This window comes from Triticum urartu, chromosome 7A (assembly GCF_056163025.1).
Source record: "Triticum urartu cultivar PI428250 chromosome 7A, HENAU_Tu73, whole genome shotgun sequence".
NCBI lineage: Eukaryota > Viridiplantae > Streptophyta > Magnoliopsida > Poales > Poaceae > Triticum > Triticum urartu.
Genome location: NC_141879.1, coordinates 67,000,442 through 67,012,747, shown reverse-complemented (window position 1 = coordinate 67,012,747; position 12,306 = coordinate 67,000,442). Strand labels below are relative to the sequence as shown.

Sequence of the window (12,306 nt, the reverse complement as noted above, 5' to 3'; positions counted from 1 at the left end):
CCTGGGGGGTGAGATGGGATCTCGGCGCCACACCGGACTCGGGGGTGAATAGAGAAAAAGGGGATAGATGGGCTCGGTTGAATCGAGGGAGAGGAGAGATGACTGATGGGCTTCTCTTTAATAGGTTTTACACCGACTCATCGGTAATGGAAGACGGAGGAGGCCTGGTTCGATTAATAAGCAGAGTTTAATATCTCAAAAAATTACCATAGTTGAATCACACCATTGGTTGAAAAATGCTGAGGTGGCAAGGTTGATGAGGTGGATAGGCTGCATGTTAAGAGAATTAGGATAGTGAGAATCAACTATTTAGGTATTATAAATTCCACGGTTTGGGCGCGGCATAGGAGCTCTCAAGAGGCTGACACAACAATCACCGGCTGATACCGAGTCTAAAACATAGAAGGACACCATAACCACACACCAAAAAATTCCACTCTGCTCCGAGAACAACTACCGCCTCCAACATTAACTCAACATGATATATGAATGAATAAAAACACCACCATAGCAGAATTAACACAGATAAAATAGGAACGAAGCAATCAATTGTAATTATATACTAGACAAAATTGTTAATCCCACGAGTAAAGAACGGCGTGCCGAAGCGTGCATTAGCCTCTAGTTTATTAGATGTGGCTTCGGTAGCAAACATAATGTAGACTCTAGAAAACAAAATTTTAAAATGTTCATAAATTTCATGACTTCTAATATATATCAGAATATGAAAGATACACTAAATTTACAAATATGTTTATGAACTAAAAAATTAAAACTGAAAAAGGGATAGTTTTTATTTAAAGAGCAAAAAACTGGACGAATTAGCTGCGAAAAACCTGAAGAAATGGAAAGGAAACATAAAATAAAAATGGAACAAAGATCAACGAAAAACATTGAAAATCTGTATATTAAAAAAAATGACCAACACATGAGAGACCAGTAAAGATAATGCATCCTGAAGAAAATTACAAAAAAAATCAAAAAAAAAAACCGTTCGATGCGGAGCGGATGAAAGATAATCGGCCCAACGACCAGACGATGCCAGAGTGTGCGGTTTTTATGAAAAGAGAACTCTTCTTCTCTGTAAGCAATGAATATGAAATACCAATTGTGCAATGTTCGTCGGAAAATGCTATTTTTTATGCACCGTCACTAAATGTAGGGAGATCGCACATCCCTTGCTTTCTAATGCGCCAGCTCGTTTCTCATGTTTTCTTTCTTTCCCTCGCCCATCACTTTTTACTCGGATTGTCTTTATGGTTTTCCATCTTGAGTTGGTTTCTATACGAGGTTTCTTGGTTTTTTTGGTTGGATTTTTCAAGACATGAGTTTCTTTTTTATTTCTTCCACTAGTAGTAGAAAAAGGCCCATTTGTCCCGGTTTCAAAGGGTTTTTAGTCCTGTTTCTAGAACCGGGACTAAAGGGTTGGTACTAAATCCCCCCCCCCCTTTTAGTTCCGGTTCTGTTACGAACCGGGTCTAAAGGCCCTCCACGTGGCCTCTGTTTGGGGCTCCACCTAACACCAACCGGGACTAAAGGAAATTTTACGACTTTTTTTGATTTTTTTTTCTGATTTTCAAATTTCTGAATTATTTTACTATTTAATCTCTAATCACCCCTCATCACTGCTCAATTTAACCTCTAATCTGTAATCACCCCTCATCATTCTAAATCATCTAACTTCCCGGCCGGTCACCCATCCTCTCACTACTCCAGCCTGAGCATGCTTAACTTCCGAGTTCTATTCCCCTCGTTTCCAAGTCTGCACTTGTTGTTTTCCTGACAATAGTAAGATGTCAATCCTATTAACCCTCAGGAGTTTAGCTTGAGCATGAAGTCACATGTTTCACTGTTTGAGTTTGAAACTATTATTCTAAAAAGCAATAATTATTTAGTAGCACCAATATTTCTTGAATAAGTAGTTTGACCATTGTTTGACCAGATTTGACCAAATTCAAAAAACTGAAATAATTATTTAGTAACACTAATATTCTTGAATAATTATTTAGTAATATTAATACTTTTTGAATAAGTAGTTTGACCATAGTTTGACCAGATTTAATCAAAATTTAAAAAAACTGAAATTTGAGCATAACTTTTTTTTCCTTTTAGAATTTGAGGATTCTAAAAATTTGCAAAACGACCTACGCGGTCAAAATCAGATGTGGTTTTCGTGCTGAACATTTTGATATATTATACGTTTTTTTCTGACATCGTATGCAAAAGTTTTAATTTTTCATAACAGTTTTTTTGCAAAACATGTCCAAATTTAAGTTTTTTAATTTTCTTAACTAGTAGATGTAGTAATATAACTACATCTCGAAGGATTTTATTTTTTGATTTTTTTTATGTTCTTTTGTTTTTTTCAAAACTGAAATGGCGATACACGGGGGGAGGGTGGGGGGGGGGGGGAGTTTGATACACGAACCCCTTTAGTCCCGGTTTGAGACATGAACCGGGACTAAAGGGCATCAAACCGGGACTACAGGTATAATCATTAGTCCCGATTTGAGATACGAACTGGGACTCAAGGGTGCAATGCCCTTTAGTTCCGGTTCATGTCTCAAACCAGGACTAAAGGTCCCATTTGAACCGGGACTAATGCCTTTAGCCGCTCGAATTGGGACTAATGCTCACATTAGTCCCGGTTCGTAATGCAGCCGGGACTAATGTGTATATTGAGCTGTGACCAAAGCCCTGTTTTCTACTAGTGTTCTAGTTTTTTTAATTTCTTTTTCATTTTTTTCTTTCCTTAAAAGATGTTCACCAAATTGAAAAAGCTTTCACGGTTTCCAAGAATATTCATGACACTTGAAAAAAATGCTCATGATTTAAAATAATAATTGAATCTTCCAAAACTTGTTAACATTTCTTAAAATACTCACAGTTTTCAAAATTGTTTACTCTAAAAAATGTTCTTGTATTAAGAAATACTAGTTGTTTTTTCATTACGATGGAACGCCCATGTTATTTTTCTCTTTTTAAGCACTTTTGTCTGGTCAAGGAAATATGCAAAATACATTTTCACTTTTGAACAACCATATACTTTTTATCCTCTTTTTTGGAAAATAGAAATAAAAAGATGCATAATATTTTGGACGGAGAAAGAATAGTTGGTGTGGTGGATCATGAGATCAAGTAGTCGAGGGTGTATTCTACAAAATATTAGAGCGCTTCAGGAATATATGTATGGAACTGAAAGGAAGCTGTGTAAATTTCTAGCACGTGTCTTGATGAAATAAATTGTGAACATAATACGTTGTCGCCCAAATATGAGTGGAATGGCCTTTACAAAGACGTGAGATGCAAGTCGGGGTGGACACGGTCCGGGCCGGTCCGGGCCCTGACCGAGACGCCTTCTGGACCGGCCACCGGCGGACCAGACCGGACCGGACCGGACCGAGCAGTGCCGTGGTCCGCTTTTCAAGGACCGGACCGGCGGTGGTAAAGCTCGGGCCGGACCGCGAGGACCGCCCGTGGCGTCGTCCGGCGACGGCGAGCGGCGGCGCATGGGACTGTGAGCTCCTGCAGAGATTACGGGGCATGGGGAGGAGAGGAAGGGGAGAGACACAGCCGCGTGCCCATCATGAGCACGTTTAAGAGGCCAGATACATGACGACGGCGATGAAAGGAGGTGTTACCGTGGAGGTGGCGGCGTTGCAGGAGGCGAGGAGGTCACCTCGACGCCTCGACCTGGTGCTGGAGTTCTTCATCTGGGAGGCCCCCGAGCGAATGATTTCCAAGGGCGGGCCTGTTCCTGGCGACACGCAATTAATCTCGTTGCCTCGTTGTTTTCAGTTTTCATTTTTCCTAAGGGTGTTTCCTATTTTCCGTCACGTTAATACTGTTTATTTTTTTAAAGTATCATGTTAAATCTGTTGAGTCCATAGGAGTCCACATAGTAGGCTCGTTGCATGTGGCACAACTATCCTTTTTACAATTTGCATGTTGCAAATAAATAGGGCCTGTAACGTGTATGCCCACCTACAAATGTACATTCAGTCGTACAAATTCTGATCTGGCACAGGTTAATGGGATCGTGGGGACGTGTAGATGGAAGGAACACATCGGATCGAGCCCACCTTTCATGTTCTTTCTGTTTCTGCTCCGTTGAATAAAAGGAAAACTCCAACGTTTTAGGCAATAGAATTCCTATTTCTACGAAGTAAATCGTGGAGATAATGTCTATCCAATATCGTGGAGTGAATCGTGGAGATAACTGTCTCTCAAATAACGGAGTAAATCGTGGAGATAACTCTCTTCTACCTCGAGCCAAAGAACCGATCGTGTAGTTCATTCGTGCGTAAGAAACAACCGAGCTCGTTTGGTCCAGTCGAGTTAACCGAGCTAAGACCGGACCGGACCGGTCGACTTTCGGGCCGAAATTCCCAGCTCGGACCGGCCTATATTCCCAGCGGGCCAGGACTGATCAGTCCGGTCCAGGTCGGTCCACGAGCGGGCCAAAAAGCCCGCTCGGTACGTCCAGCCTGAGATGCAAGTATGTGAGAGAATACCGTAGAACAATTTACACATAGACGGCTAGAAGATCATGCATGTTTATGCAAGGATGCACGGATTACACACACAGTTTACATCTGATCTTTTACACAAAAGGAAGGCCAAAGCATGTCCCTTCGATTCGGACCGACATGTCCAATGTACTAGGTGATGCATCTCTCACTACGTACAGTTTCCACGGTAGGTCTCCTGGCCCCGAGCTTCACGCATGCATGCATGGGGACTTATCTCGATCAAAAAGCAACTCAGCTTCGAGCCTGGTGCCCGACGTCGACCGGAAGCTCTCCCTAAGCATCATCATCATCATCAGTTTCCATGTCGTCCACAGGAACATCGCCAAACACATGCAACCCCAAGGCAGCTATCCACAAGAAATGTAGGTGTGCAGCAGTACAATCTGCGGTGGCGGCGGGCGCCGTGACGACCTCGCGACGGCACATGGGACAGCTCTCTTTCTCCTGCAGCCACCTCTCTACGCACCGCCCGTGGAACCGGTGCCCGCACGGTGTCTCCTTCCACGCCGCGGCGTCGTCCTCCTCCAAGCAGATCGGGCAGCTGAGCTCGTCGTCGTCGTCGTCGGACGGCGCGTCCACCGTCTTCAGCGCCCCGGCCACCAACGCGGCCAACTCCGAGTCGTCTGGATCTCCCACGACGCCGAGGAACGCGGAGTCCTCGTGGCCTCCTTCTTCTTGTGGCAGGTCCATGGCAAGCGATGGCATCAAGCTAGCCATCGCGCGTGATGGTGAAGTGAAACCGGATCTGATCGTAGGAGATCGATGTTCGGGGAGGCAATGGGAATAAGCGAGCGTACGTGCGGCAGTTTACTTATAGTGCTTCGGGCTTGGATGGTAGGAGAGGAGATCGATCGGGAAACACGTTCTCGTGCCGGAGTAGGACAGGATTACCACGGCTACGTACGCCCGACTTCATTTCTATATCGATGTCGATCCGGCAGGAAGGGAAGCAACGAGTTCGTCTCTGATCGGCATGTTGGGCAGTTGGAGTCCGTTATGGCGGGATTTTCCAACGAAATTTCTACTGAACTTCGGATTTCATATTACCACGGGTACGCCCGACTTCATTTCTACTGAACTTCGATTTCGGATTTTCCAACGAAATTGACCGTGCAACTCTGTTTTTTAGAAACACCATACACAGCCAGACGCTCATCCACCCATCTCTATGAACGCACATCTTACCTCTATGAGCGCCTCCGAGTGACCGAACTGGCACATTATCTTGATATTGACGAACTCGCCATATATGCTTTTGTAGTCGACAGGAACATCTCTTTCCACTGAACGCACAGTGCTAAAAGGCCTGAAATAAAATGAAAAAAATGCGAGCACGAGCGTTAAGTCTAGGACTTGAATCCTAGTGGGCTGAAGATATCACTGTCATTCTAACCATCTAACCACTGGTTGGTTTGCAACTTTGTTATAAGACTAGTGACACGTCTGATCATATTTTGCAACATAGCGTATGTAGATATTATTTTCGTTCACTTAAAACCTAGCTAAGCGCCATCCCCCAACCTCACCACCATTGCTGCCGGCTGGTGTGGCGGCGCCTGGACCCATGTCCCTCTTGTTATGGTGGCGCTGCTTATCCGCGTTTGCAACGGCCTCTTAGGACATCTCTGACTGATCCCAATAACCAGTTAAAGGAGGATAAATTCGTTTTTTCTTCTCTAACCAAGAACTAACATAACCCAAAAAACCGTTGGGCCGGGGGGGGGGGGGGGGGGGGGAGAGATTTACACCGACTCGATCGCGACTCATAAATATACTCGGCTGACCGCTCACGGAGTGAAAATTCTCCACCCACTTCGCCTTACCTCCCACCGTACCCGCCTCCCAATCCCCGCCGGCGCGTCACCGCCCTCATCCACATCCACTTTGACGCTGTCCCGCAGCCGATAATGGCCGGATCTAGCTGCCACCCATCCCCGGCACAGATCCGCCGCCACAAATGGCCCCGAGCTCGTGGCCATGGCGGTGCATCTTCCTCCCACGCCGGCGTACTTCCTACCGCGTCGTCGCTGCTATTTCTTCCTGCCAATGGTGCTTCTTCCTCTCGCATCGGCGGCTTGCCCAACCTCCCACCGCCGCCACCGCTACCGAGGCAATACATTGGCGTGCAGTAGAGCCGGCGGGGAACATAGGCGGCGGAGTTAACTGATCGTTACATACAGCAGAAGATATGGATAGGGTCAAAAGCCAGTCCTTTGCATGATCCACCATAGTTAGGTCTTTGGGGCTGAGCATCCCCTTCTTCCTCGTGCTCCCTTGTAGTCTTACCTCTTTGTATGTGACTAGCTACATGCAATTTGCGTATTCACGAAAAAAAATCACTCTATGTGACTATGTCACATCTTTTCACTCTCCTATGTCTCATTCACCCACTGCCTCAGGCAACCCTGCCGCGCAGCACAGTGCATCTAGATTGGGCCACCATGACAACCACCCAAGAGAGGTTTAACCGCGTGAGGTTGGCAATTTTAGGGTGTTTTTTTTTGCAATATATTACTACTCGACAATGCTTAGTTACAATACTATAGCAAATGAAGCATGATGGAACACTTGCATTGCATCCTCATTTCATCGCTCATCACACACCAAAAGGCGCCCCATGAAGGCAACACATCTTGATCACCCACTAGTAGAAAACAGGGCTTTCGTTCTGGCCAAATAAGCCCATTAGTCCCGGTTCAGTCACGAACAGGGACTAATGTGAGCATTGGTCCCGATTCGTATTTCTAAAGACATTAGTCCCGGTTCAAATGAGCCTTTTAGTCCCGGGTTTGAGACACGAACTGGGACTAAAGGGCATTGCACCCTTTAGTCCCGGTTTGTATCTCAAACCGGGACTAAAGATTACACTACATGCAGCACAAGATATGGATAGGGTCAAAAGCCAGTCCTTTGCATGATCCACCATAGTTAGGTCTTTGGGGCTGAGCATCCCCTTCTTCCTCGTGCTCCCTTGTAGTCTTACCTCTTTGTATGTGACTAGCTACATGCAATTTGCGTATTCACGAAAAAAAATCACTCTATGTGACTATGTCACATATTTTCACTCTCCTATGTCTCATTCACCCACTGCCTCAGGCAACCCTGCCGCGCAGCGCAGTGCGTCTAGATTGGGCCACCATGACAACCACCCAAGAGAGGTTTAACCGTGTGAGGTTGGCAATTTTAGGGTGTTTTTTTGCAATATATTACTACTCGACAATGCTCAGTTACAATACTATAGCAAATGAAGCATGATGGAACACTTGCATTGAATCCTCATTTCAGCGCTCATCACACTCCAAAAGGCGCCCCATGAAGGCAACACATCTTGATCACCCACTAGTAGAAAACAGGGCTTTCGTTTGGGCCAGATAAGCCCATTAGTTCCGGTTCAGTCACGAACAGGGATTAATGTGAGCATTGGTCCCGATTCGTGCTTCTAAAGACATTAGTCCCGGTTCAAATGAGCCTTTTAGTCCCGGTTTGAGACACGAACCGGGACTAAAGGCATTGCACCCTTTAGTCCCGGTTTGTATCTCAAACCGGGACTAAAGATTACACCTTTAGAAACTTCAAAAAATAAAATTCTTCGAGATGTAGTGGCCTGTTTGCAAATTTTTAGAATCCTCAAATTCTAAAAGGAAAAAAAGTTATGCTCAAATTTCAGTTTTTTTTCAATTTTGGTTAAATCAGGTCAAACTTTGGTCAAACTACTTATTCAAGAAGTATTAGTGTTACTAAATAATTATTCACGAATATTAGTGTTACTAAATAATTATTACAGTTTTTTGAATTTTGGTCAAATCTGGTCAAACTGTGGTCAAACTACTTATTTAAGAAATAGTAGTGTTACTACATAATTATTCAAGAATATTAGTGTTACTAAATAATTATTTCATTTTTTGAATTTTGGTAAAATCTAGTCAAACTGTGGTCAAACTATGGTCAAACTACTTATTTAAGAAATATTAGTGTTACTAAATAATTATTGTTTTGGAATGACATCTTACTATTGTCAAATTATGGTCAGATTACTTCATGCTCAAGCTAAACTTCTGAGGGTTAATAGGATTGATATCTTACTATTGTCAGGAAAACAACAAGTGCAGACTTGGAAACGAGGGGGACTGGCCGGGAAGTTAGATGATTTGGAATGATGAGAGGTGATTAGAGATTAGAGCTTAAATAGAGCAGTGATGAGGGTGATTAGGGATGAAATTGGAAAATAATTCAGAAATTTGAATATCGATTTTTTTTAAAAAGAATTCAATATTTTTTTATGGAAAAATACCTTTAGTCCCGGGACTAAAGGTGGAGCTCCAGACAGCGGCCACGTGGACGGCCTTTAGTCCCGGTTCGTGTAAGAACCGGGATTAAAGGGGGAGGCTTTAGTAACGACTCTTTAGTGGTTGTTTGGATACAGGGAATTAGAAGTAGGATTTTAGAAAACGAGTGTTTAGAGGATTTTTAGGAAAACCAGTTTTGGTTAGTTATTCTGTTAAGGTAAGCACATACAATACTTTGTTTGGATGAGAAAAATAAGAAAGCATGGATACAGAGCTCCATCACACAACGACTTAGTCAAAATTCCAATACGTTCCTTCGGTTGATCTATTGAGCTGCTGGCGCTTAGCGGGAGCGTCTCCGGCGAGCGCTCCTGTCAGCCTCGCTGCGGCCACTTCCCCAAATACGGCGACAGAGACAAGGGCGCTGTCGGTGGCGACGGTGATGACAACGAACCAGGCTGCCGGCCATGCAGCAGTATCCTCTGTGCGCCGCTGGGATTACTAGGCAGGGGGCAGTGCTTACGATGTGATGCTGTTCGCCGTTCGCGTACGCTGGGGAGATCAGGTTGTAGCAACCGTCGGTAAGACGAACACATCGGCTATGGCACTCTGTATTCCGCGGCAGCTCCCGGCTCCCGCCTCGCCAAGTCACCATGCCATACGGCGACGGGCACGTTCAAGCCACGAACGGCAAGCTCGCCGAGCCTCACCGACTTCCAGCGTAAACTCGCTGATGCCTATAGAGCACGTCGCGACCCTTGTGCTTCGTCGCCCTGTCACACGACGAAGGCCACGTCCGGGCCAGAGCGGCGAGAGATCGCTGAGCCGCACTGACTTCCAGCGTCGCCTCGCTTGTGCCTGCAGAGGACGTGGCGGCGCTATGATGCGTCGTCGTGCGACACGACCACGACCACGTCTGGGCCCCGAGCGGCGAGCTCACCCACTCGTCGGCGCCTTGCTCATGCCCGAAGAGGATTGCGGACGTCATCGTCGGCAGAAGGAGGAGCACATCGGCCATGGCACCATGCGCTCCGTATGTGGCCACCGTATTCATAAAACTGATTTATATAAAAACGCCAAATAGTCGTTTTTCTATAAGCTGGGTTTTTGAGGTTTTGTAGAACTCAGTTTTCTTTATCCATGATTCAGTTAGGCGATCCAAACAAGATTTTTGGTTGTTACAACAGAAATTGCATTTAACTAGAGCTAGTTCTCTATAATCTTGCTATCCAAACAACCCCTTAGTCCCAGTTCCAGAACCGGGACTAAAGGCCCTCTAGAACTGGGACTAAAGGCCATTTTTCTACTAGTGACCTCGATCGGAGCCTACTACTAATAACTACATTACATACTTTCGCAGCCCGAAAAGGAGCAGAGCTGCATAAAAGAAACAAAAAAACAATGCACCTAATTAATACATAGATTACACAATACCAGGTATGCATAGAAAACGACAAACGCGCAGCCTCAAACACACCAGCTAGCTCATCGGCCTCATCGGCATCGATCGATTATTTCTTACTTCGGTTGTGCTGCTTCGCCGGTCCAATGAACTTATCGCCACCCTCCAAGCACGTCGATCCAGAGTTAGAACAGACCACCTACAACGGTAACCTTTCTGCAATTTGTTCTTATCCATATTTTCTCCAAAGAATGATTGGTCTGACGTATGCAGTAATTTTTTGTTGTTGAAATTGACGTAGTATCCAGTAGGTAGTATTTGTATATGGATCAACATCCTAAAACAAGAAACCAAGCATACCACAAGCACTCCCAGAGCTTAGCGCTTCTCGGCCGTCGTATCATTTCCTTGATGTGTTTTGGGCCGTCGAATCCCCCTCCCAAACACGCTCGATCGTCGAATAAAAACTGAGAGCTCCAGCAATGAATAGTGTCGGAACTGGGATGCGACCGCCTGTAATTTCGGTAACCCGTCGAGGGCATTTTTGGTTTTTCACGTCTTAGGTCAACACGTCTTGCGAGGGAGAGCGATTGCCCTACTCCCATTTGTCCGTCTCAGCTCTCTCTCTCTCTCTCTCTCTCTCTCTCTCTCTCCAAAACATAGCCGCCCGCAGCCCACAGACCCCCTGTCGTCGCGCCGCCGCCCGGCCCGGCCCCCATCCCCGACCTTGCGCCACCCAGCTCGTGGGTCGCCTCCCCCGCCTCCTCCCTCCCACACTCACGCCTCCCCCGCGCCCAGCTCCTCTTGCCCCACCTCTCTCTCTCCCTCCCGCCCCACCTCTCTCTCCCTCCAAACCCTAACCCGTGCCCGCCTCCCTACCTGCCACCGGCCGTCGCTGCCACCATCGCCGCTCGCCCAGGCAACCATCCACGACCTCACGCTGCCCCCTCCCGTCATCCGACCGCTAGGCACCAGGGAAGGGAAGAGAAGAGAAGAGGGAGAGCGAGCAGGTCAGGCGGCGGCGAAGGCGCTCGCAGATCCTCCGGCGCCGTCGTCCGACCTTGGCCTCCGAGAGCTTCTTCTCGGCGGCATGATGGTACGGGCTGCCTGCTCCATGCCCACGCCATGGCATACTCGGGACGCCGCCTTCCCCTGCTCCAACCCTAACCCTGGAGTTGTGCTGCTGGTCAAGGTACGTCAATTTTGATTTGCTATTGGCCCCTCCCCTCCCCTCACGCTGTTGCTTTGTTCACGCAGGTGATGCATACTGTTGGGTGAGCTTCAATCTACCTTGGTGAGCTTCTCCACACTACTGGGTGAGCTTCTTCTCCTCTAATCTTGTTTGCTGCAATCTACCTTGAGGAGAGGGATTAGGGATTTTTGTTTTCTTCTTGTGGAGGAGATTCTTCGTTTAGCTAGGTTCCAAAGAAGAGATTTTTCTTTGCCTCTCTCTCTTTTTGTTTGTACCTTGCTGCCAAGGAGAGCTTTGGATATAGCTAATTATTTACAAAGGGGAAAACTTTGTTTTTGCCACTCTATTTTTGCACACTTTGCTTATGCCACTCTAGAATTTGACATTTCACTTTTGCCACTCTTAGCTTTTGACAATATATCACTTTTGCCATTCCGTGGCAAAAGCAAAAGTTTTAGAGTGGCAATTGCAATACATTGTCAAAAGCTAAGAGTGGCAAAAGTGAAATGAAAAGTTATCATGTTTGCCATGGAATGTCATTTGCAATGTATTGTCAAAAGCAAAGAGTGGCAAATGTGAGATGTCAAATTCTAGAGTGGCATAAGAAAAATTGGTAAAAGCTAGAGTGGCAAAAACAAAGTTTTCCCTTTACAAAGTACATGTGTTGTTGCCTTGCTTGGTTTGTTGGCCATATTCTGACCTATTTCCATGTATGCATAGAGGTTCTAGGTAGGATATATCTGTATGTATGTGTGTGTGTGTGTGTTATGTTTGCTTTTGTTTGAAGGTATACTGATTTTGCCCCAAAATAAGCCATGGATATTGCAATTTGTTTGATTCCCACTCGTGTTACTCTTAACCATGGCTTTTTTTTCTGATTTTGCCCCACTTGTG

The 12,306-nt window shown here is 45.8% G+C and overlaps 1 protein-coding gene across 1 annotated transcript; it reads right to left on the bottom strand.

Moving 5' to 3' along the window:
- Positions 1 to 4,469: 4,469 nt before the first annotated feature.
- LOC147957869 (E3 ubiquitin-protein ligase Os06g0535400-like) lies at positions 4,470 to 5,320 on the bottom strand. The gene has a single exon (XM_087537592.1). It carries the CDS (start codon positions 5,247 to 5,249, stop codon positions 4,806 to 4,808), a length of 444 nt encoding a protein of 147 aa, XP_087393718.1. The 5' UTR covers positions 5,250 to 5,320; the 3' UTR covers positions 4,470 to 4,805.
- Positions 5,321 to 12,306: the final 6,986 nt, after the last annotated feature.